The sequence below is a fragment of the Synchiropus splendidus genome, chromosome 3 (genome assembly GCF_027744825.2).
Source record: "Synchiropus splendidus isolate RoL2022-P1 chromosome 3, RoL_Sspl_1.0, whole genome shotgun sequence".
In the NCBI taxonomy this organism is placed as follows: domain Eukaryota; kingdom Metazoa; phylum Chordata; class Actinopteri; order Syngnathiformes; family Callionymidae; genus Synchiropus; species Synchiropus splendidus.
The window spans coordinates 6,342,067-6,366,664 of NC_071336.1; the positions used below are offsets into that span (position 1 = coordinate 6,342,067).

At 41.0% G+C, this 24,598-nt stretch overlaps 1 protein-coding gene across 2 annotated transcripts in view; it reads right to left on the bottom strand.

The window, feature by feature from the left end:
- svep1 (sushi, von Willebrand factor type A, EGF and pentraxin domain containing 1) overlaps nt 1-24,598 on the bottom strand; it is a 56,338-nt gene that overhangs the window by 18,468 nt on the left and 13,272 nt on the right. For both annotated transcript variants that reach the window (XM_053859521.1, XM_053859520.1), the window contains exons 3-28: nt 23,069-23,245; nt 13,208-13,366; nt 12,739-12,918; nt 11,271-11,450; nt 9,788-9,982; nt 8,652-8,770; nt 8,445-8,574; nt 7,687-7,794; nt 5,739-5,870; nt 5,261-5,452; nt 5,067-5,188; nt 4,882-4,987; nt 4,597-4,788; nt 4,288-4,521; nt 4,004-4,165; nt 3,746-3,907; nt 3,495-3,656; nt 3,025-3,113; nt 2,751-2,847; nt 2,544-2,657; nt 2,354-2,467; nt 1,780-1,981; nt 1,302-1,459; nt 654-852; nt 369-544; nt 112-236 (exon numbers count right to left, since the gene is read on the bottom strand). In XM_053859521.1, coding sequence (XP_053715496.1) covers nt 112-236; nt 369-544; nt 654-852; nt 1,302-1,459; nt 1,780-1,981; nt 2,354-2,467; nt 2,544-2,657; nt 2,751-2,847; nt 3,025-3,113; nt 3,495-3,656; nt 3,746-3,907; nt 4,004-4,165; nt 4,288-4,521; nt 4,597-4,788; nt 4,882-4,987; nt 5,067-5,188; nt 5,261-5,452; nt 5,739-5,870; nt 7,687-7,794; nt 8,445-8,574; nt 8,652-8,770; nt 9,788-9,982; nt 11,271-11,450; nt 12,739-12,918; nt 13,208-13,366; nt 23,069-23,245 — 3,986 coding nt within the window. The remainder of the gene's footprint in view (nt 1-111; nt 237-368; nt 545-653; nt 853-1,301; nt 1,460-1,779; nt 1,982-2,353; nt 2,468-2,543; nt 2,658-2,750; nt 2,848-3,024; nt 3,114-3,494; nt 3,657-3,745; nt 3,908-4,003; nt 4,166-4,287; nt 4,522-4,596; nt 4,789-4,881; nt 4,988-5,066; nt 5,189-5,260; nt 5,453-5,738; nt 5,871-7,686; nt 7,795-8,444; nt 8,575-8,651; nt 8,771-9,787; nt 9,983-11,270; nt 11,451-12,738; nt 12,919-13,207; nt 13,367-23,068; nt 23,246-24,598) is intronic.

A 24,598-nucleotide genomic window follows, 5' to 3' on the forward strand; every position in this document is an offset into this window, starting at 1 on the left:
TATGCTTATTATTCATGACTAGATGATGACCTTTCATCTCTCATTTAACATTTGTCTTCTGTTCAGAGTTACTCTATCGTATTACATTTGCTTCGTGGCGTTGTTATTCACCTGCTGTGGTGTAAGGACCCGATCCCAGATGTTCAGTTGGCTAATGGAGCCGACAAATGACTCAACAGGGTTAAAACCCTCTCCCCTCTGGTCCTGGTCCTGACCTAATACCAGCGCCCCACCACCTACAGGACACAGACCACAGGGTTAATCAACACTGACACTTTCATATTATGGCATAATTAGATTTGTACTATTATATATCAAATTATATTTTCCCTCAAGGAAACATGACAAAGTCGAGGATAGCACTACACCTGGGATAATAGTGCCAACTGATAAGCCTTTGCCACCATCTGAAGGTCTCCCATCGATGTAGATTCTCCAGTCACCATCCCAGCTCCTCCAGGACACTCCGATGTGGTACCAGATACCAGTGTTTACAGCAGGGCAGTCCGTGATTCGCTCTTTACCATTGACATACAGCACCCAGCTATTATTGAATTTGACAGAAATAAAAACATTAGCATTTGACATAACACATTTTTCAATCTACAATATCATGAAATACTACAGAGCATATACTTTCATATTCATCTGACCCGTTATAGTCTATGAGAAGGAAGGCATTGTCGCTGCCCTCAACAGCATAGGAAACAGGCGTGCCATAATTGGTAGTGTCTGAAGACTTCATCCAGAAGGTGCATGTGATCTCTGTCAGCGATGGCATCACTCCATCCATCATAACATAACCATGGATACCGGACACCTCAAAGTCCAAGTTGAAAGCTGAGGACATTTCTGAGAAAAGAAAAACATTAAATGATGAGAAATTCTCTCAGTTGTTGATAAAGCTTGTAATGCAGTGTGACAGTTGGAACACTGTATTAGATGCCAAAACGGAACGTAACAGAAAGGCATGCATAGCAGCAGTATTACCCAATACAGGCATGTATGACGAGACCGTCTGGAAGAGCTACTTTAGTACACATGCCTGAAGGGGACTACGTCTACATCTACTATCTACAGGAATTCCCAGAGAATGTGTTGGGCTTTAGAAAAAAAAGTAACCTCTCATCATTTCAGATCAGACATTGGTACAATTATTGTACTTTGCTTTTACATATTAAATAACTGCTGTCTAAATACCAGGAAAAAAAATTAGGAGGACCATTGGTAGGAACAATGAGGCAAACAATTTGTGAGTGAACTAGAGTGAATTGGTGCTTTTGCTGTCTGTCCTATAGTACCTGTCTCACACCTGGTTCCATTGAACCCAGGAAGACAGCGACAGGTGTAGGAACCAAGGCCGTCCAGGCAGCTGGCCCCGTTCACGCAGGGGTTGGGATCACACTCATCCACATCCACTTCACAGAGCCACCCTCGGTAACCCTCAACACACTGACACCTGGGACACAATATGGAGATGAATCACTTGTCAAAATTGGAATAATAATAATATAGCAAAGGGAAGTCAGGAAATAGAAGTCATTAATATCATTTATTTTTTATAACAACACCAAACTCGATTATGAAAGCACACAGTATATCACCCATTTCATCAGTGTATTCCTAAATAACCAGTTGTCTCCAACAGAAAAAAACATTTTCAGAACTCCAGATAAGAGAATACTAAGAATACTGCTGCACAGTCAACTGCATGCTTTTAAATTAGTTGAATCCAAATACATGCAGCCATTTACACCTGTTTAAGCTTCTGAAACTCACCTGAAGCTGTTGATTTCATCTAAACATGAGCCTCCATTAAGGCACGGGGCGCTCAAGCATTCATCTAAGTTGATCTCACAGCGATCGCCAGAGAAGCCAACAGCACAGTTACAGGTATAACTGCTGGTCAAGTCCTCACACAGTCCCCCATTCAAACAAGGGTTTGACAGACATTCGTTGATTTCAAGCTCACAACGGGATCCTGCAGAAACAAGAGACAGACAGAAACTTGAGTGTAAATAATCGGTTTCTGTTGGATGACAAGACAATGAATTGATTAGAGGACATTTCGTGATCATCTGATCTAAGTGGAGAGCACCAAGGACGATGCTCAGCAATCTGTTCTCTAATTCAATGCTCAACGAAAAAGGTAACGTTTATGCAATTGAGATTTTCTGCCACCTAGCGGTTGAAATGTGTAATTCACTTACTTTTTTCTCAACTTAATATGTACCTGCATATTTTGAAACGATAGCTCGGTGTTTTGACAAACATTATAGCCTATCTTCAGTTAAATATGTACATTTAGCTATGTTTTGTAAGAAAGAAAAGAAAGAGAACATCAGTCTCAAACCTGTAAAACCATCTGTACAACTGCAGGTGAATCTGTTCAGTTCGTCCACACACACACCGTTGTTCAGACACGGTGAAGAGAGACATTCATTCACTTCTGCTTCACAAAAATGTCCTGAAACAAATATGAGACATTGAAAGGGATTACTACCAACTAAATATTGCAGGGAGAACGAGAGCATGACACGAACCTATATATCCTGGTTTGCACTGACACTTGAATAGGCCCATGCCGTCTTCACACTGCCCTCCATTCTGGCACGGAGCAGAGTCACACTCATCAATGTCCACCTCACATTTGGCCCCTGTGGTGGATCATGAGTGTGCGCATGAAAGTAAGTTGGTGAGCATGTCTTATTAGGACATATCCGCTATCAACTACTTACGAAGTTACACACCTGTGAAACCAGACATGCAAGTACAGACGTATCCAGCTCCAACCTCTTCACAGGTTCCCTTATTTTGACAGGGATTGAGAAAGCACTCATGGAAAACCTGCATAGGTTTTAAATAGTTATCAAGAAGTTATCAAGTCAAGAAGGAAAAGTTTCTAAATCTAAGACATGAATGGTGATGTTAATTTACTTTGGATTAGTGCAGGATTTACATTATCCTACAATGGTGCAATCTATTTTGTTCTCTAAATCTAAAACAAACATTGGGATTTATGACCTGGCTGCTAGCCTGGTAGTCGTCCACAGCCTCCACTACTGGAGCCGCCGTTACACTCTCCTCTTTTGGTAGAAAACTGGATCCGAAACCTGTAAAAAAATGCATAAATGAAACTGGAACGGAAACCGAAGGTTCTGTTATGTCCATTGAATTCTGAATATTACATTAAACCCAACTGAACTAAACCAGAGGGTCTAAAAAGGCAAACACTTCTAAAGACTATTTGTTCATAAGTAAGCCAGTATTTCAGCATGTCCATTTATGTTATTGCAATACAATTACAAAATTTCCATTCTTATCCCTGGTGCCAGAAACGACGCTGTTTTCCAACTGGAAACCGTCACAACTCAAGATATTACGTCATGTCCACAGCTGCGAGGAATGTTTAATATTGTCCCACAGAGAAGCTCGAGAAGGAAATCAATCAAAAGAAAAACGTAAAAAAAAATGTAATCATCATTCAAAATTACTGGAGCAGTGTTGAATGGTGGTCGCCCCGGTCACTGTGGTGGTGCCATAGAACGGACAGGAGAGGCAATAAGATCGTCCATGTTCAGGCTGATAGTAATCTCTTGGACAAGGATAACAGGGAACCAGCCCGGTGCGGGAGAAATGACCTGCTGGGCAGGGCACTGACAGTAGAATGACAAAGAGAAGAGAGACGTCAGTTCCTTGTATTATGTATCGTTCTCGAGCATATAATTTGCCACTATGTTTTCACCTCCGCACTCCGCATCATCTACTGCCCCTCTCGTCACAGTTGAAGTATCATCAGGACAGACAAGACACTCCCTCGCACCAAAGCCTGGCTGGAAGTGGCCCAACGGACATGACTCGCAGATCTCCAAGCCATTTAGAGAATGGCTTCCAGGCTTACACTGCCCTGCAAACAAATTAAAAATGCTGGAATTATCACCAGAAAAAAACATTCGATCAAATGACAGTTCCCATTGAAAAACCCCAAAACACTTCAACATACCTTTGCACTCAGCCAAGCTGCGGGAGTGCAGATACGCCGTGGACATGCCTTCTGGACAGGACTTACACTCAAGCTGACCCTCCTGGTCTTGGTAGGAGCCCAGCCAGCAGCTCTCACACTCATTGTACTCCAGAGAAAAGTAAGTGCCGACAGGACATAAGACTGATAAAGCAGACACAATTCAGGACTTGGTCCAAAATATTAGGTAGATATTGGTTCACATATGACACATCATGGCTAATATGAAAAAGGGAGAACAGAATATAATACAGAACACAACATACCGCACATCCTGCCCTTGAGTATAGAGCCTGGTCTGCAATAGAGAGAGGCTCGCTTGCTCTCCAGTGATTTAGGATCAGCTACTATCATTTCAGAGGACACGTGAAAGCTGGACAATGGCTGCCGGGCCAACGTTCTCTTCAGACGGTTTGTGAGCTGTTCCAGTGTTCGCAAGAGCCTCCTCTGATTCGCGGCTTCAATGGAATCATTTCTAGACAGTGGAAGGGGGATGCTTGCTGGGTAAATGGCACAAAGAGTTTTGAAAGGTGAGTAATCATTTTTCACAATCATTCAGCAGACGTTTTATTCACCTGTTATGTTGAAAAAGATCTGTATCTTCTGGTCCCTAGTGGGTCCTGTGATCTTTCGATGCCTCTTGGAACGTTGGTGAGTTTGCATGCCGCCATCCTGCTGCTGATTTGACATCTGTCGTTTCCCGGTGGCAAAGCCCGATTCAAAGTAGGCATAGTCCTGCGTCCCTCGAGGACTCCAACCCCCTGGTACTGATGGAGAGAGTGCACGCATGCTTTAGTACATGCTTGAATCAAATCAGAGGCTAAGGTGTCTTATTATAAGGATGGATTTGTAGGTTATACCAATAGAAAATCCGTTCTCGTAGTCATAGTTGTACTCAAGACATTGACCCTGGGGTATCATCTCCAACTTGCAAGTGACATCATCGCTGCTACAAATATTTGGCAGCTGTGGAAGAGCATAAAACATATACAAGCAATCATGACACTTAAAGATGTATTCACTAAGTGCAAGTGTGTTTTCTCACCCAACTCTTCAGTTTGGTGTTTAACTCGCCAGTAAATAACTTCACCAGGTCCACATCATCACAATGTGATGCCTTGAACAACATTTCAAAAGGCTTTACCCCATTGTTGGCCACTCGATTCACTATGAAAAGAAGAAAATAGAGGTTAAGGTGGACACAATATCTCTTATTGCTGAACATCAGTGTAAACTCACCTGAGCAATCAGGTCTTTCAGACGAGTATGGGGGCTCCCACACTCCGTTAAATGGGCAGAAGTAGCTGTGTACTGCATCCTGGGTGATGCTGTAGCCTTCTTTACAGTGAAGAGTACAATTGACACCTTCCTCTTCTTCGACACAAATGAATTCTCCGTTTACAGGGACATATGGCTGGTCGCATGTGGTCCCTGTGTAAAGATTATTAAGTGGTTGAAATCAATTCCTTATAAAGAGGCCACCGTCTGGGTCGCAAAATCAGGCATGATAATAAGCTGGTTCTGTAACAGAGGTATTAACCATGCCCATTTCTTTTCTTTCATGAAAGTGTTATTGGAATCAACACCAGTGGAATACATTGGAATCTAAAGAGTTTCCTGGACAAAGACTTAAATATGTCATTTGAATCATGTTATAACTTGTAAAGTTTTTTTTCCGCAGCCAATAAAATGTAAAATAATTCAAAATATATCACACCTTGCACAGTGATGGTGAGGTTGCAAGTGCGACTGTTTCCTGCAGCATCCGTGGCAGTGTACTGGACCAAAGTCTCTCCCACTGGAAACAGGGAGCCTGGAATATGGCTGCTGGTTACAGTAAGACGTCCACCTAGAACAAACACACGTTTGAGCACCCACGCAGAACACGAAACACATTTATAAACAATAGCACATCACTAATATATATGTACATGTATATATATAAAATCACAGTGAAAACCCAAACCATTGCGCAGATTCTTATTTAATAACCAACTACAGCAAATACAACAACAAAAAATAGACGTCCAATCCGTATTATGGGTTGTGTATAAGGTAACCATGTAATAGCCACTTCCGCCACTAGAGGCTACCACAGCAACAAAGTCGCTGTAATTCACTCACCGATCCCTCGTAACACGTCAACGCGCGCGCGCACACACGCACATTTACAATCTGCCTACCGCTCACAAGTTAATGAGTCTGAAATGAGCCAGCCCATCTATCCTGTTACAGGAATAACACAGTTGGGTCAAGAGAGCTGACCCACGTCTGGAGTACGCCTGTGTGCGTAAGTTAGTGCATGCGTTTGTGCGTGTGTCTACTGAGTCTATATTTAGCACCAGCATCAGGGTGTGGGCCTGGAAAAACAAAACACTGACGTCGAGCTGCGCATGGCTGACGTCTTGTGGCACGGAGGCAGCCGCAGCAGCCTGTCATTACATGAATTTGTGTGTGAGTGGTGTTTGAGAAGGGTGCACCTCTGCAGACAGGTGCGGAATGATCGATTTGGGTTTGAGGTCTCTGAGGACCTCAGTCGGTCACAGTGCATTCAACAGTGAGGTCAATGAGTGAGGTTGTGGATCTGTGAAAAACATATAGGGAAATGGTACAGTAATTACTTTGAACCTAGTGAATGGTTTGTTGTAATGCCGCTCTCAGGACATGCAGTCCTGTATGAATTCCCAAAAATCATTTCCAGTAACTTGCTCCATGGGTCGACATCTGCCACTGCGCCGTCATGATAAACAAACTTGAGCCACAGAGCCTTCGTAGTGAGGTCAACACTCATTACTCTGAAATGAATGAACATCGTTCTTTCACACTTCAGGCAGAAGAACGCCTTTTAATGTCTATGGTATGTGTCAGTGTAATTTATCCCACGAATTAAGTCCAGCTACTCTAATGGAAATTATGTTTTTCCCTTCATCTTCGTGTCATAGACACAAAATAGAGATCCTACGTACATTCTGTTTTGAAAAGTAATTGATTCACACAGGAGCAGATTTTATTCATTCATATGTCTGAGGTTTGGATTTTCACCTTAAGTGTTAGCATGCACATGAAATTGTCAACATACAGTACTCAGTACTGGTAATTATGCAATATGAACGTAAGAGCAACGACTGACGCTCCTACATTCTGATAGGAGGAGAGTGAAGAAATTATTCCGAGCTGCTGATTCAACCAAGAAGAGGTTTGCCGGCTTGGAGCAAAGCCCTCATTTGTTTCCATGGACCCCTATCATGCTAGTATTTCAACATGATGGAGACAGTAAATAAGCAAGAGATGTGTTTATGTGATACAGATACACGACATGAAAGCCTCTGTGGAAAAAAAATGAATGGAATGAGAAGTAACTCCCACAAAAGAGAAATGGTCATTGCAAAAACACCTGCTTGTCTGCTAACCTAATGATTAAAACAGTCATGCACAGGAACTTTTCCACGAGTTACTTACTTCACGCACATACACACACAGGACAATATAAACATGTGTCTTGGGTCCAAAGATATGCACAAAAACACATTGAACTCAATCCTGATCCTATTTTTCCAGTCACCAAATGGAAAATATCCTGTATAACCATCTTAGTGAGGAAAGAGTGCAGCCAAGTGGAACAGACCAGTCAAAGAGTAACGCATCTAAGTTGCAACCAGACATACCTGAGTTGTCGGAAAACTGTGGCACCTCCCAAATGACTGCCGTCTCAGTGTCTGTTGCCTGAGTTGTGGGCGGAGACCTGCACCTGTCAATCACTGGGGCCTCAGTATCTGGAGAAGGACAAACAGATGTTGCGAAAACTTGTATTATCATCCAGATGGGACACATGATAAAGTTTTCTTTTAATTATACTGGACAATAACTACTGAAGAGTCACCGAAGAAAAGTTTCCTAACTGTCGTACCAGTCTGACAGCATGATTTGACTTTTGTAGTACTCTGTCAGCGGACGCTAGTTAAACACATGTCTCTAATAAAAAACCACACTATTCCACCCCCATAATAACATTTGGGAATGTTCACAGCTACCGCATTTGAGGTTTTTGCCGACTGCTGCGATTATTCAGTGGCTGACACCCCTACTTTTTCCTTGTTGCTGTCACCCTGCTATGCACCTGCCAAGGCATGCTATTTAAGTGTAGTTGCAGTTGAATTCTAGATCAAGCAAACTGGTTGGTGATCAGATTTAGAAGGTTCTTTTGCAGCACATGCCTCAAATTTAAGTTCACGTTCACCACCAACAGCCAATTTCCTGGCATTTTCGACTTAACTAACAAACCATTGCATTCCAGATGAATTACGGGGCTACATTTACCTGAATTATTGCTGCAGAATTAGACAGATGTATTTACAGGAGCACCGCCACTGTAATCACAAGCTCTCCACCCTCAACATAAGCCATAACAATAAGGGGAACTCACCAACAACTGTGACAGTAAAAGAGCAGTTGGCCTGATTGCCTGAACGGTCCGTTGCAATATAAGTAATGGTTTCTTTCCCGATGGGCAACAGCTGTGGGGGTGTGTAGACAGGTTTCACCTGCACCTGCACCTGGAAAGGAAGAACAGGAATAGCTGTGAAATGCATATTATTTGGCTTGTAGTGCCGCTTGACTTCAGGGATCTTACCTCTTCTTTTGAGTTGTCAGAAGTAGAGGGTGCATTCCAGCTGACATTAGCAGTTCCTCGGCGCTCATCCGTTCCAGCAACAATTCTTTCAGGACAGCGGATCAGTGGTGGTTCAGTATCTGTTAAAAAGAACATATTCATATATATATATATATATATATATCACATCTGTGCATGACCGTTTTTATTTGAGGATCGATCAAATGCAGAAGCTCCTTAGATACAAGACAACCAGTTGCACAAATCAAAAATCTCTGCGATAAAAGTGATGGGAAAAACATGGACCGATAGAGAGCGAGTGGGTTCAAGCCTGCAAAAATGTGCGAAATCTGCAGGATTATAATGCTGTAGTGATCAAGAGCAGCCATGCTTATTTGGTTGCGTAACCAGTTGGTTTCATCTGGAACTAATGATGTATTAACAACACTGTCCATCTTTGCTGAACTGATGCTGATCGATTCATTGTAGCACACTGAAGGTACAACTTGACTCGGGTTCATGCCAGGGAAAAGTGCTCAGCTCAAAAGTCAGATTGTCATTATGTCTGTAGACAGATGCTGACAGCTACAATAGTAGTGATAGGAGTGAATATGTGTTAGTAGATGTCTGTATGTCTCAAGACAGAAGTGAACTGCTCATCCAAAACAGACTGACTAGAGCCTGCAACAGTCGACTACAATGATAAGTTGAATAAATGAAAAAAAGATTAACAGTACATTTTTATGTTAGGTTAACGTAAACATAAACAACACATGAATAGTTAAGTACCTAATATCTCCCCGAGTATAGTGGCATGCTAAGTGACACAATAGCTGAAGTGCAAATTAACCACATACGCACGCACGCACGAACGAACACACACACACACACACACGTTTGTATTCCTATCTTAGTGAGTACTGTCATTGACATACATTGACATAAGCCTATCCCCAGCATCTCCCCTTAACCTAACCATCTAAAACAAATGTCTACATTTAAACAAACTAAAACCCAATTATAATAACCTAGCTATTTTGTAGTTTTAATCCCCAAACTGAGGCTTGACAAAGTGAGGACTGACCAAAATGTCCTCACTCTGATGATTAAAACCTCATACAGGTGCGGGCACACACACACACACACACACACACTACCTTTACAAGAAGCTTTATGGATATTGGCCGTCCAGTTTCCAGAGCTGAGACACACAACTTTTTTATTTCCTTGAAGGGTGTAGCCTTGAAGACAAGTGAGCAGACAAAATGAGCCTGGTGATGTGGGCCTTTTCCCACAGGCAGGGGGCGACAGCAGGGTGTTCTTCAGGTTCACGATGGGCGGGCATCGCACCTCTACCAGAAAATGAGACCAGAGGGAAGATCTAAATACACTTAGTTTCATGATCCCAAAACCTTCACAAGATTGCATGAACCTACAGAGTCCAACAACATATTTTGTAGTCATGAATAACAACTATTTGGAATGACAGAAACATCATCCTCTAAATAGATCATGGCTCAGTGAGAGTTCAGGGTGAGGACATATTTGTGATAAACGAATAGCGTTTAAAGGCTGGGTATTGGTGGGTACCACAAATTGGTTGGTGGTGAATGAGTAAAGACTGGATATATGTGGCTATAAAGCCTGACACTGACTTGTGTTTGTGTGACAGTGTGTTTAACATGGCTGCCCATGGCAGCCTTGCAATTTTAACTTAACTATCGGTTTTGAAGTATGTGGGTACTCCTGTGTTCATGTTAAGCTTTGCTATGAGAAAGCAGATGTATACGCCTTCAGATGATGTACTGTGGCTTCTGCACAAATCCACACCATATGTTTACCCACTGAGGGCTCTCGTGTATTTACATGCGTGTTAACCCACATGTCCTTTTTCTGCAGATAAATGCTCGGCAGCTGTCTTGCAAGCTAATTTATTTGATGGCTTCTCTATCTGCTTTGAAGCAGACAATAAGCACATATTACAAATTACTTCATCTAACAACAGGTTTTTGAACTGAAGAGTCAGATTAAAAAGTAAATAAGAGAACTAGTTTTACTGCAGAACCACAAGATTAGACCCCCTAGATAAAGAATATTGAGTTTAAATCCCCTCCAATGGACTACATGGATAAAACAGCATTAGAAAGTCATAGCTCAGCTTATTTTTGTGTTTGTTGCACAGTAAATACAGTATAATACATATCAAAGCCTGTTTTTTTTTATTTAAGTTTTAGATTAAAAGGTTTTATTAAAGTGCTCACAGTTTAGACAGTAAACACACCAAAGCTAAAATGAAAACTGTGTCATCTTCATCTTAAACTTGAAGCTTAACTGGCAAAGCACTTCAGTGTACTTCAATTTTGTTTCAAGCTTCACTAGTTGTATTCTACTAAATATCATTGAGGGTGATCACACACGTTAGCTGTTTACATTATTTGGCCACCAAATCGCTGTCAAACATTGTTGCTGACAAGAATGGTAGTTCTCTGAGACAAAGTAGAAGCAAAACCAACAGACAGCAGCTTTACTGTTCACTCTACCTCCATACAGTATTATGACAACATCAGCGCAATTACAACAAAGCATTGAAACAGTGCTTTCTATGGTCCTGTATAGATGTTTGTAGTGAGGAGGACTTACCAACACACCGTGGTTGGGGTCCACTCCAAAGAGAATTGGCCTGGCAGATGATTTTAGAATCTCCTTCTAACCTGTATCCTCTTTCACAGCCCACCTGACACTCTGCCCTGTAGGAAGCACCGCCATTGCTACACTTCAAAAAACCGTGCTGGGGCGTAGAGAGTGGTGGGCATGCACGTGCTACAGAGGGGAAGAAGGCACAATTATATGACACTGCAAAACAGATACATGATAACTATAAGGCAGATATTGCTGTCTGGTCTATGGTGAAAATGAGCGGCACTATAAATACACCTAAGAAGAAAGTGTTTAACGAGTGATTTGCAGCTCTGAATCATCCTCTGCTTCTGACCTATTAATTAACAAAGGGCAAAAAAGTCCCCAAGATGTGAAAAATGAGTACAAGATCAACATCCAATTGCGAGTTCCACTCGCTCACTAAAAGGGTGTGCAGTGTGAGATTTCGTGTGTCAACTAATAAACAGATGAAGGAGACCCCCTCCCTGAGGGCTTAACTAGCTGGGAGGTCTATGTGGTGGAGACTTGAGTAGCTCAAATGCAGAGCGTAGAAACAGGCGAACGCAAGCACACTCAGGAAATATATACTCAGAGCCACATACTATAAATCTTCTACACACCCTGGACGATTCAGTGTCTTGGTATTTTGTGAGTAATGCTGTTTTCCTTTCTCTGTTAAAATAGTATTTTCCTCATTAAACTCTTGACCCCTATGCCTTGCCTCTGTCCTCAGCACTAACCTCCTCTCCTTATGGTCTCCTCATACATCCCCATCTGCTCTAGCAAAAAGCAGTAGCCTGACACTATTACAACTTTATTATTGTAAGCACACATCCATTTGCTTTGACTTGTGGAAGGCTCAAATCAGCCGAAAAGTGGACAGACTGTTAAGGACATTTCTCCAGTCTTTGATGAATATCCAAGTCCTTAGTCCGGAGTTAAAATATGTAGCTAAGAACAACCTAACAACTATGATACACATTTTCAGCCAACGACTATGCTCTCAAGAAAGTCGCTTTGAATGAAGGACCTATTGCAGGCCAAATCCTTCGATAACCCGCAAACATTTAACACAGAATTTTCACTCATGTAGATGACGCATGGCAAACTGTTGCACAAAAGGCCTGGTATGTCTGTAGGTTTTGTTCCAACCAAAGCGAGAGAACACAGTTAGCCCTATTAGCAGTCTGAATATGTTTCATGGTATGATGTTTGGTTGGAACATATTCATACAGCTCTCACAAGGACACAGTGACCAGTGAGAGATGCGACATGCCGGAATAAAATAAATGTCACAAACATGTATGTCTCTTTTGAGCGCTCTAAAATCACATAGGTAATTTGATGTGGTCATAAAGATCTATCTATCTATCTATGTATATATTTCTATCTATGTATTTCTCTGTTGTTTGTTAATGCTTTCATTATTTCACAGGCCCATTCTACTTACCCTTGCAGCTAGCAGGTGTTCCTGACCAGGCTCCATCAGCCTGGCACAGTCTAATATTTGATCCCTGCAGGTCAAAGCCTGGATGACATCGGATACCACATGCCGCATCATATTGGTTGTTGCATACATTTTGGATGAAGAAGCCGTTTTCAGGAGGCGCTAAAACTGGGCAATAAACCACTACGGAGAAAAGGGGAGAACAAAACACTTGGAATTCAGTGCACCAACGCACTATATAGTCCAGTAGCGAGGCAGTTTAAAATTCAAGAGTTGAAAGACAGACTGTAACTAATAAAACATTAGCACATCAGTTCTGAGGTGAAGCGCTAGGTGATTGAGAAGTCCTCTAAGTAAGTGTGATGTAACTGAATATTGTAACACAGCATCAGCATGTGGTAGGATGAAATTATGGCTGTCTTTCAATAGTTCTAAATGGATGAATGCAAAATAAGTGAAAGTTAAACATTACCCTGGCAGGTCATGCCTATTTGCTGGTAACCAGGTACACAGACACAGTCAGCGATGGAAGTGCTTCCGGGCTGGGATGTATGCTGCAGGTCGGGGCAGGACAGGCAGGTGCTCAGGCCCCCAGGTGTTCCCTCTGGTTTGTAGGTTCCTGGTGGACATGCTGTTCCGTGGAAGAGAAACAGGCAAACACCAATCAAGTCAAGTATAAAATATGGGATGTGGCGGTTTTAAAAAAATGACACAACTGAAAAAGAAAAACAGCTTAAGGGATTCACTGGATCACTTTGATCATCACATGTTTAGACATAGAGTTGTGGAAAAAGTTGCAAACATTGACCACTGGCTAGGTAGAACCTTAATTATTCCAAGCTGGAGAAACTGGAAAGTGAAGACAATAGAATGTTTTCATTACAAAGCAAAGCTATGAAAGAAAGGTTTATGGGGTTGAAATACCATATATGGGTCACACTTAGGCACACGTTTGAAAAGTCTCCATGATAACATTGGACACAGAGTGTGCCGTCAACGTTCAAAACAGAATTCACTTGCAACACTCAGAAACACAAAGGTGAGAGCCAACAAAGATCCTGAAAATAGCAGTAAACTGAGCCTTCACTGGTGACAGAGAAAATAAATGAAGAACATTAAATAGAAAAAAAAAACGAAAATGGAGAACTGGGCAGGCATCAACATGTTGCTCAGAGTCAGGGAATAGTTGAAAAGATGTTTGAAGATTGGCAGCAAGTGTATCCATTCAGACATTAATATGCAGTACGAGTTCAAACTCCAGAAGCTGCCTTTGGTAAAGATGGTTATGGCCCTGTGTGACAATCAAAAAAAAAGCTGTCACCTATCACAGGACTTCAAATTTAACTGAGATTGCAAAACCTTATGTCACCTTATGCTTATGTTCTCCACTATCCTCCCACAGTCCAAAAACATACTTATTTGGCGTTCAGGTTAATTGAGCGCTCTAAATTGCCCATAGGTGTGAATGTGTGAGTGAATGTTTGTTCTACATGTGTGTTGCCCTGTGATGAACTGGTGACTCGCCGGGCGTGTTTCCCGCTTATCGGCCCTTGCTGCTGAGATTGGCACGCCTTCAATGCTTCAATGTGTTGCGTTTCACTTGAATGTTCCAACAACGGAAACTTTTACCGCTAGTGCTTGATAGCCATAATAAAACATGCAGAGAGACAACAGCCGAGTCCGTTATTAAGGTACTATGAACACAAAAGCAAAAGGCAGGAGAGTGGAGAATACGGCCTTTGTACTAGTCCAGACTGAACTCAGCGCCCAATGAACTTAAAAACCTAAAGCCAGTGGCTTCGAGAAACTTTGCTGGATTCTGATTTAGTGAGGAAGTTTGGTTTCTGCGAGCCAGATGACTGTAAAAATGTATCACAGCCTGTGTCTGTGTCCATGTACTGTAAACACATGGGGGGACAGTAGCTCGCCAAAGTGAAGCAGGATTGATTTCATGGGAGGATATATAAGGTCTTAATGTGACACTTAAAAGAATATTTATTTACTGAATTTAACTGAATAAAGTTGTAATATTTTCATGAAATGCAGTAGTCAGGAGGTCAGAGAAGTACATTACGCGACGCATGCCACCAGGACAAAGTGCAATTGTGACAAATCTCTGACAACATTTCACTGCGCCTTATAATTAACTGGTCTTAATTTCTTTGTCATACTTAATATATAATATTGAAAAGCTGGTTTGGCTCTTGCTATTTTATTTTCACCTTAACCAGTTAAATATTTGGTAAGAGAAACTGAGAGCGTAGAGTAGCCAAGAGCAGCACTTTCCAGGTAATTAATCATCAAACATTTTTTTTTAACTTAATAGAATGATGTGCCCTCAAAACAAGTGCAAAAACAAAAGTGCACACAGTTCAAATGGTGTGGTAATGTCTTTTTCCAGTGCTGTGAAGTAAACTGGAAGACACATCCGGACAGAGAGCCAGCATTACCATCACTCCAGAAACCTCTATGTCTCAAGGGTCATCCTGTGTTCGATTAGCTCGACCTAAAAACAGACTCGGACGGAAATAATGAAAGCAGATCCAGAGGGGGAGTAAAGAACATCTGCCTGCCTTCACAGCCACGATGACAAACAGAGGGAGAGGGAGGGAGAGACAGCGAGAGAGAGAGTTCTTTAAAAAATCTTTGAAGAGCTAGTGTACACTGACAAATACTTGTCAACACCACAGAACATTACAACACCATTAAATATAAACACAAATTCTCTGTCTTTGCATGGGACAACAATGTATACTGTCTGCATGATAAACATTTTCAAAAGTAACTGCAAGAATAAAATACCATCTAAATGACAAAATGATTTTTTTAAAGTTTCAAATGCTGTTCCTGTGGAGAACGTTCTCAAGCGATGTTGAGTAACACGTTCTAAGGAAACTTTTAACACATTCCTATTAACTGTGTGCACTTCTTACACTGGTTTTATTCTTAATGTGTTCTATAAAACACATCTAGCCTTCTTCCAAAGCGGATCAGGTTCTTCAGCAGCAGATTCCTCAGACAGTCAACCACTCCATTTTACTGGCTCTTTTTAACAAGGTTACTTCAATATGTTTTGTGCAATTACATCCACATCACAAGCCACATATCGCACGTCAGAAAATACATGAACATACATATGTGATAAATGTGATTCATTCAAGATATCTTACATTACTATTTACAATCATATTCTTTGTATCTACAAAAAATCTACTTTATAGTATAGTTCTATATTATAATAAGTTATTAACAACTTGCTTGTTTAAGGGGAAATATTTGAATAAAACCATTCAATGACAATTCAAGTGTGTCATCCCGGGAGCCACATGTTTCTAAATCAGTCTGGACTAAGCTCAAGCAATGAGGTTGAAGATGCTCAAAGCCATGAGCAATTGATGTGCAAAACTAACAACGGAAGTGGACAAAGTCTTCCCCACAAAGTCATGCCTTCATGCAAAACCATGTGAGAGAAACTTGTCTCTGTATACATTTGAAGGGGGGCACCAAATGACGCATAAGTCCTGCTCAGCTGTCCACCTACAGAACATCCACTGAGGATGACCTCTAAGGACCTATAAAAAAAAACAGAAAAAAAAAAACATAAAGCTTGTGCGATGGGCTTGACGGCAGTTTTGGAAAGGAAATGGAAGCAAGGAAGTTTGCTTGTGGACGCTTATTATTCAGTCTTACTCCCAATGGAGAATGACCTCATCACAAATACTATATGCCTCTAACAGATTCCCAGGGACAGGGAAACTGTCCTTCTCGCTTATTACAGACTTCAGAACCTCTGGGGTTCAATGGGCAAGTACGAAAAACCACCAAAAACTGTACAAACACAGGTTTGTTCTCAGTCTGGTGAGCATGATTACAGATGTCAGTGTGCTGAAAGATGTTGTGATAAAATCAGTAAGCCTTTGGTACACCCGAACCGCACCAAAAACCAACAATGATTTTAGTTATTACATCATCAAACGCACTTCGATCTGTAGGATCTGTAATAAGGTGAAACACAAACAACGTCTACTGGCTGACCACACAGGAGGATTTGTTTGTACCCTTCGTTCATTTACACAGCTGAACTAAATAAATATATGAAACGATATATTTTCATAGACATGGTTAAGGATTGTGAGAGGCTTCCATACTGAACAGCACCAGGCCACACAGCAAGACAAAAAGAAGAGGAAAAGGCAGATGTCTTTTGTATCTGCTGTTGACTTCTTCCGTCTTTAACCTTTGACCTTTGATGTTGCTCGTGTTTTCCTCTATGAGGCCTCTAAAACTGGAGGAGGACAAGACCTTAGATCAAAAGATGACAAGAAGAAGACTTTCGTTTTGTAGTAAAAAAAACACCCAGACACAAACTTTGTCCAATAACTAGGTTTTGATCTTTAGATTTAAAAGATCTAAGATGACAGCTCTCATGGGGAGTCTTCAATGACAGATTTTACTGATGGACACAATTATTTCAGCAGTTAGGTTTCACTGTTGATGCAAAGGTTTTGGCCAAATTACTTATTCTTGTTTTCACAAGCGAGTGCAAAAGTGTTAATTAATCTGGTGACATATGCCAATAGAGAGCTGTGTTCTAAATGGAAAAGCAATTCATTTTCCGGGAAAAGGGAATGTAGCTTTTGTACAAGTACTAGAAAAAGGCTGTGTCAAACAAAATCCTCAAGGGAGAGTGATGATGTGTGATTGCATGCACACTCATCACACATAATTTCTGGCTTAAAATTTCAATAACACATAGCAATAATGCTCAACCAAACATTCATAGTTTAATGTCATCACAGGCTTGTCTTTTTTCCCTCTTGATAGACACAAATGTTGTTTCTTGACAGTAGGTGACACAGAAGAAGAGCCCAGCCAGGACAAAGCTCATTCCACAAACCTAGACTCACGACTGCTGCCGCTGCTTCCCCAAAAAGATAGCTTGCTCATGTCATAGGTATGCCACTACGCTGCCATGAAGGGTCATCTATGACCACGAGGTAAATCCAAGACCAGACACAGATGTTACTGAAACACTGGTTTAGAAACATTTGGGAATCCTGCAGACAGTCAAAGTAGTCAAAGGACCAGAAGAGTGGAAATTGTGACATGAAACAGCAACAATAGATTTAGATCCTTCCTAAGTAATGAAGTTTGTATTTTCTGTGTAAGTTTGGTATCTCTTAACAGCTTGTTAAAAACTTCTGGGTGAATGACTTTTTTATGCCCGGTGCACCTGGTGGCTCCGTGGGTCAGCTGGAAACAGCCTCAGAACACTGAGGAGACACTAAAAGGGAGGACTGAAGAAATGGAAACAAAAAGAAAGCAAATTTAAGGCGACATAAAAACAATCTCTGCTTCAACTGGTGACTACTAGCATTTCCTGCTAGCAAGTTAAAGAGATTTTAATCTGCTTATTTTAATATTTTACCAATCCGTTTTACCTTTTGTTTTGGCTGTTATTTATATAACTGGCATGAAAAACAGCCATACACACAAAGTCATAAAAAACGTTTGCTCTCAATATAAAACAACCCGAGTGTACTTTACAACATCCCTGACCTACAAAGGTGGCAGCAGTAGTCATCAATTAGAGCTTAGTACAGACCTATATGTGCCATTTAACGAGGGGAGAGACGACGAACTGTGGTGCAGAGGGAGGGACGGCAGCGTACGTCAACACCAAACTGTACTTCAGGACTTATGTATACACGCTATTAAAAGCAGAGACTTCAAACAACATAAGACTTGAAAGCTTGAACACCTGAGGGTAGCTTGGACACTGGGCCCATTTAAAACTCGCAGCCAAAACTTTGTGTTTTCGCTTTTCACAGGTTGCCGCGTTTCCTTCCAAATGCACCACCTTTTGCTTTTTTCTTCTCACTTTGATACTTCCAGTGTCGTAACATTCAAGCCAGACTTGGTCTTTATTTTGCTAGCATGGCTTTGTAGTTTACCACTCTCACAACATATCTCAGATGCTGAAGATGGGTGCAGGTGAAATTGACCGAGACAAACTGATCATGCAAGGGGACAAAATACAGTACAAAGTCGTGGGCTGAACAAAATTCCTAATTGTTAAACAGTCGTTGAAGAGTGTTCTTCTGTTGCCTACCTTTGACATGTGATTGAATGTTGAGCGCAATACATCTGCATCAACAACAGCAGTACGTTGCATTTTTAAACTTCCAGCGCAGTGATGCAAGGTTTACAAAAATAGAGGCTAGAATGCAGAATTTCACATCATTGAGACATTGATCAAACATTGTCTCATCACTCAATACAAAAGAAATAAACATCAAATTCTCCATTCTTAACCTTCAGAGTTTATGACCAGTAGACCAGTGATTCCAACACAATGGTGTTTCACTGTTCGCAAAAAGGCAAATAGCTTCTTCTGACCAGTAGTAGTGATTCTTCACAACTGAAATTCCAGGCCACAGTGGCTTGATTAAACCTTAAACATGCAATGTAATGCAAAATTCTAGCCCATTTCTATTCTGGGGAAAGTATATGAACGACATGCAGACATTTGCCGATTAAAAAGTCAGTTTCACACCCACCCTATCGATCCACAACATAAGAATATGCTCTGCGGGAGAATCCGTTGCTCAATTTTGAAGCAAAAAAAGGCTCAAAATCACTACAAACATCAGTGTAGCAAGAATGATGGCACGTCATCCAGTATTGAGCCAAAGTACTCCGCCTGTCATGTTTGTGCCTTAAAACAATATGTGAGTGTCAGAAAAGATATACAATTGAACCAGGACCAGTGTCAATGACTGAAACATTTGTCTTCACATGCTGGCAGAAATATTCACATCGCCTGTGGGAAAAAGCCAGGCCCTTATCCAGGAGTGGTGCACGTCAGCATGTTGGCACAGAAACCCAAGAATACTTAGGAGTCGTTTCTGTATTACCGCCTCGGCCAAGGAATTAAGCCTAGGTGCCACGAGTTTGTCTGCAGAGGAAGCACTTGCCATTAGGGTGTAAAACAGAGAAAAAAAAACAATCAAAGTCTGGCAGTGATTCACTAATATATATTCCATAGACAATTTAGTTTATTTATGAGTGCTTTGGTCAATTAGTCACTTCTCATTTAGAAACTTTAAGAGGTCTGAGTTTAACAGCACTACTCTTCAACACTTCCACGTTGAGCTTGAAAGCTGTGAAACCTTGAATGTACGTCAACCTATTTGGGTCACTTGATCATTTATTGCTATGGATCCTTACAAAAAAGTCAAAAGCTTCCATGAGGCCCTAACAAGAGCAGCAGATGAAAAGACACTGAATAAAATTAAAGATTTTGAAGTGGAGTGCGCTTTGACAAATTACTCTTTGAAAGGATCAATATGTCATCATTAATTGTCGAATTAACTTTTTCACTTGGGAGTCTGAGAAATTGGAGAACTTGTAGATGAAACTGTACAACAAAGGAAAAAATGGGTCTGATACAAGTCTGCTGCTTTGTCTTTTGTATAGATCAGTCATGAGCTTGCTCAACACCAATTGGCTGGTGCAGCATCGTGTCATGCTCTTGGTTGGACTAAATGGACTTCATATTCAAATGGTGCTCCTCCGCTACTTCCACTTGAGATTTCTTGGATTGCTCAGAAACTTCAGTGCCCACTTAATGGTGATCTTTTACTTCCATAGAATTTGAGAGGACCTTTCCCCCTCTACATAAATTGATAGTCAATATTAGGATTTATTCATTTTAATTTTGTACATTCCAAGAGACAACATAATAAGAGTTGCTATTCTGAAACTAGCAATGGCATTGTAAAATGTAGTTCGCACTTAGTGCATAAATTCATTTAAAAACGGATGATGCTGAACTATGAACTGAATATCAACAACTAAATACCAACCCTAAAATGCAGAGGCATTCTGTTGAGCTCAAAAAAACATCCTCTACAGTTAATTTTATTTTGACTACTCTTTGACATTGGCAGCCTCAGCACAACACGGCCAAGCTCATTGTAGAAGATGTAAATGATTGGATTCCATTTTGTCTTCCATGCTCTCCTGGAAAATGTATTTCACCTTACAACTTCAAACCACACTGAGATGTTGCTATGAGGACACTGAACTCATATACAAAACAACGAACAGTCGAATCCTGCATCTTGAGGTAAAAAAAAAAATGCATGGCAATCTTCACTACGAAAAAGGTAAGCTATCAGATGTCATTAATACCAAATGACATCTAGAAAAAAATCTCACTGTTCATTAAAAGCAGACGTGAGTTATGGCCACTTCTTTTTGCAGAGCTGAAGTTGAAAGAAGAAAAGTCATTACATAGAGTCCAGTGCTCCTGTCAATCTCCCAGACAACAGCAGAGAGGTGTGAGAAAACATGTAACACGCTAAACGCTCCATTTCATTTGGCCTCACTAACCACTACCCCGCTCCTCCAGTTGTCATAGAGATATTGGAGTCTAGGGATGTTTTGAAAGATACATTCCACTGGGCATGTCAAGAATGTATCAAAAGATTTTGGGAAAGTTTCATTATTTGTCTCACTCTTCTGGGAATCCTGTAGTGTTTTGTGGAGGAGGCTGTTTCACTTGGCTGTGGACAGAATCATAAACAACAGAGCTGAAACTGCCGAGCCTTGAATATTGTTTTTGACGAAGCTCTTCGGCAATGGCATTGATATTCACAAACATTAAATCGATATCAACAAAAATAAAGTGGATAATTTAATACATCCTTCAAAAATGCTTCAAATGTCTTGCCTTAGTAGAAAAGCCATCTAAAGCCACCCAGACACTGAGTCATGCAAGAAGGATAAAAAGCATGGCTGTATTTGGGTAATCGGTGAAACACACAGCGTACCCATAACTCACACACAACAAGATCCGCCAACACCACAGAGGTTACTCTGACACTAGTTAACAGCTTTTCTCAGCTGTAGTTGTCATAACAAATATCTTTGGTGACAAAGTGCTTCTGCTAGATCAGCAACTCTTTTTTTGGCATCCATCATTCATCAAAACAATCCTGTGAATCACCACAGTGTAAATATGGCGACAAAGGAGGAGGGCCTTGTTATGCAAGAAAAGTTAAGATGAAGTTGGCCTGCCTGCTTGAGCATTCAAGACTGCCAGACCAGCAGTGGATTATGGGCACTCTGGACTGTGGGAACTCCACAGCATTGTCAGCACTTTAAATTGTAGGTGAAAACTGCCTGAACTCCACTCTGTTGTCTTTTTAACTTAACAAAAAATACTCCACGGTGTGGATTAAAATAGATGATAAAATGAGGTGCATTCTTCTTCTATAGGTCAATATTATCACATTAAAATGAAGCATTTTCTCCAAATAGCTGCATGAGAAAAGGGCAGGCAGAGAAATCAGCCCCCATTTGTGGTTGCATCTCCCTGCTGTGCTCTTCCTTCCTCAAGCTAGCTCAGCAATCTCACTGGTCTCTGTTTAATTAACATCATAAAACAAAGTAATGATAAGTAGAAAAGCATTCAGAGAGTGCAAACCTCCACCAAGCAGCTATAGTCCACTCCCAACACAACCTCCCAATGAAAAAGTAATTGTCATAAAAAGTGCTGGATCCAAATCCCAATCTGGCAAAAAGGTCAAAAATGGTCCTATGTATCTCCTGATGTAAAGGGATCCAGACGGAGAGCCGGACCAACCACTAAATTCAGTTGAAAATTCCATCCAAATCCATCCATGACTTGTTCACAAGATATGAACACAAGAGAAAAAGACAAATGTATGTACTGTATGTTATGTAACTGAAATGGGAAATCCTATTGTCGTAATGTACTAGGGGAACCAACACTGGTAAGTGACCTATTTATCAAAACTTCCATCTATGAAATGATTTAGGATAAAAGAGTGGGAATGAGGCTTTGTTAAACTCATTCTGTGCGGTGGACATGATCCTTGGGATCCATGGGATCCACTTCCTCAAAATAAAAGCAGTGTGTCCTTGACCTCAGGAGGCAAATCCAAAACTAACTAGACAAACACTGGAACAGAGTAAATAATCAAAGGAACAAAACAGCTTCCCTGAGGCGAGAATTGTGTCAATTTTCTCCACAGTTGAACACATTTTGAGATATTTCACCTACAGGCAAATAAACTCTGATGATCATATTGTCTATGTATTAGGCTTCTGTATCTAAATTATCATTTGTACTCCTGCAGGTACGTTGTATAACATTGCTTATTTTTAGTTGCCTGTTCACATCATCGTATCTAAACATTATTGATCACTTGTGCATACAGGACTAGAGATGGTCTTGAAGATACATCTAGTGCTTTGCGAAAAAAAGGCATCATAATGATTCATTGTGTACATGTCCCCTTACCTGTGCACTCGTGTTGAAGACCCTTTCCATAATATCCCTTCTCACAGATGCAGTCGTACTGCCCAGTATGGGTGCCACATTTGCAGCTGGCCATCAGGTCGCAGCAATCCCTGCCAGCATCACACAGAGAGGAACAGCGAGATAGATCTTCCTGAATGTAGCTGCCTGTGGGGAGATCTGGCCACAGGGAACAGACAGAAGAGGACTTAACATCTGACTTCATCAAGGTTAGTTTTAAACAATAACATGCAAACAGTATCAATGAAATAGAGTTTGAAAACATATGAATGTGCAGATGAGAATTTTTGATTCATGGCCAATAACAGCATCTGAGCATATGGCTCCCCAGCTGAAAACTGCAGTCGATGGTTTACAGTATTTCTGGCAAGGCCAGTGAGGAGCATGGAAATGAAGCAGAGGAGATAATATTGGGATTTGAATCCAGAGTTGTGTGTGTGACCTGGATTTCTTTCTCACGGCTTTAACCCAGTTTTTGACCAATGTGCCCAGTGTCTGGAAGTCCGCGGAGCCAGCAAGTGCATGTGCGAGATTTATTGCCCATCACAAACTGAGCCTTGATGATATTTTTAGATAAAGAGCAATAAAAATCTCAATGCCTTTTCATTGTAATGTGGGAAATCCAAAAGTGTGGGAAAGGGCCGCTCCACTGTAGATGTAACTAAGCACTGACGGTTGTTGGCACCACATAACAAGAGGAATACTGTTTATAACTCTCCACAAAAGTTCATGACTTAAGTTTAAAGCTTTTGAGTCAAAACGAGAATTCTACTGAAATTCGTTTTAACAAACTTGCCCCTTCAAGAACATTCATAAACAACTGGCTAAAGGGGCACTATGACGCAACCTTTCTGATGCATGAATATTTAAAAAATGGAACACTCTACCTCATGTGTACTGTGCCGTTTGCCTATTTTATTCTAAACATCTTGCTAACTGAGTGGGGTTAAGATCACCCATGTGACAAAACAAGACTTTCAGAGAGTATCTGTGTTTTAGACGTTAGAACTATGTATTGGAGCCACTCTGCACTCTGTTTTCCATACAGAATACTCTCATGATATCCGAGGTTACTGTGACTCAATATTGTCCCTTCTCATTGACACTAATACAATCCTCTCGGCTACCCCAATATTTTATTCAAAACATCAATAGTAGGATTAAAAGGTATGCTCCGAACACGTCCTTGATAAAACAGTCATTAGCTTAAACCTGTCAATGTCAGTAACTAACATCAAATTAAGTATCTGTGCATAGCTCTATGGAACTCAAGTTCCTCAGCTACCAATATTATACTTATCAGCACTCCAACTCAAGTGTATGAGTAATTCAATCAAAGATGGCTTTGTCCAATGACGAATGAAATGAGCTCATCACTGCGACATGTTCTGCGAGGCACTGACAGCATCAGACCAACAGGTTGACTGAGAAAAGGTGTCAGATATAGTTCCAGTGAAAAGGATGTATTTGAGCTGAAGACCCAGATCATTCCCAGCTGAGTGATGATATATA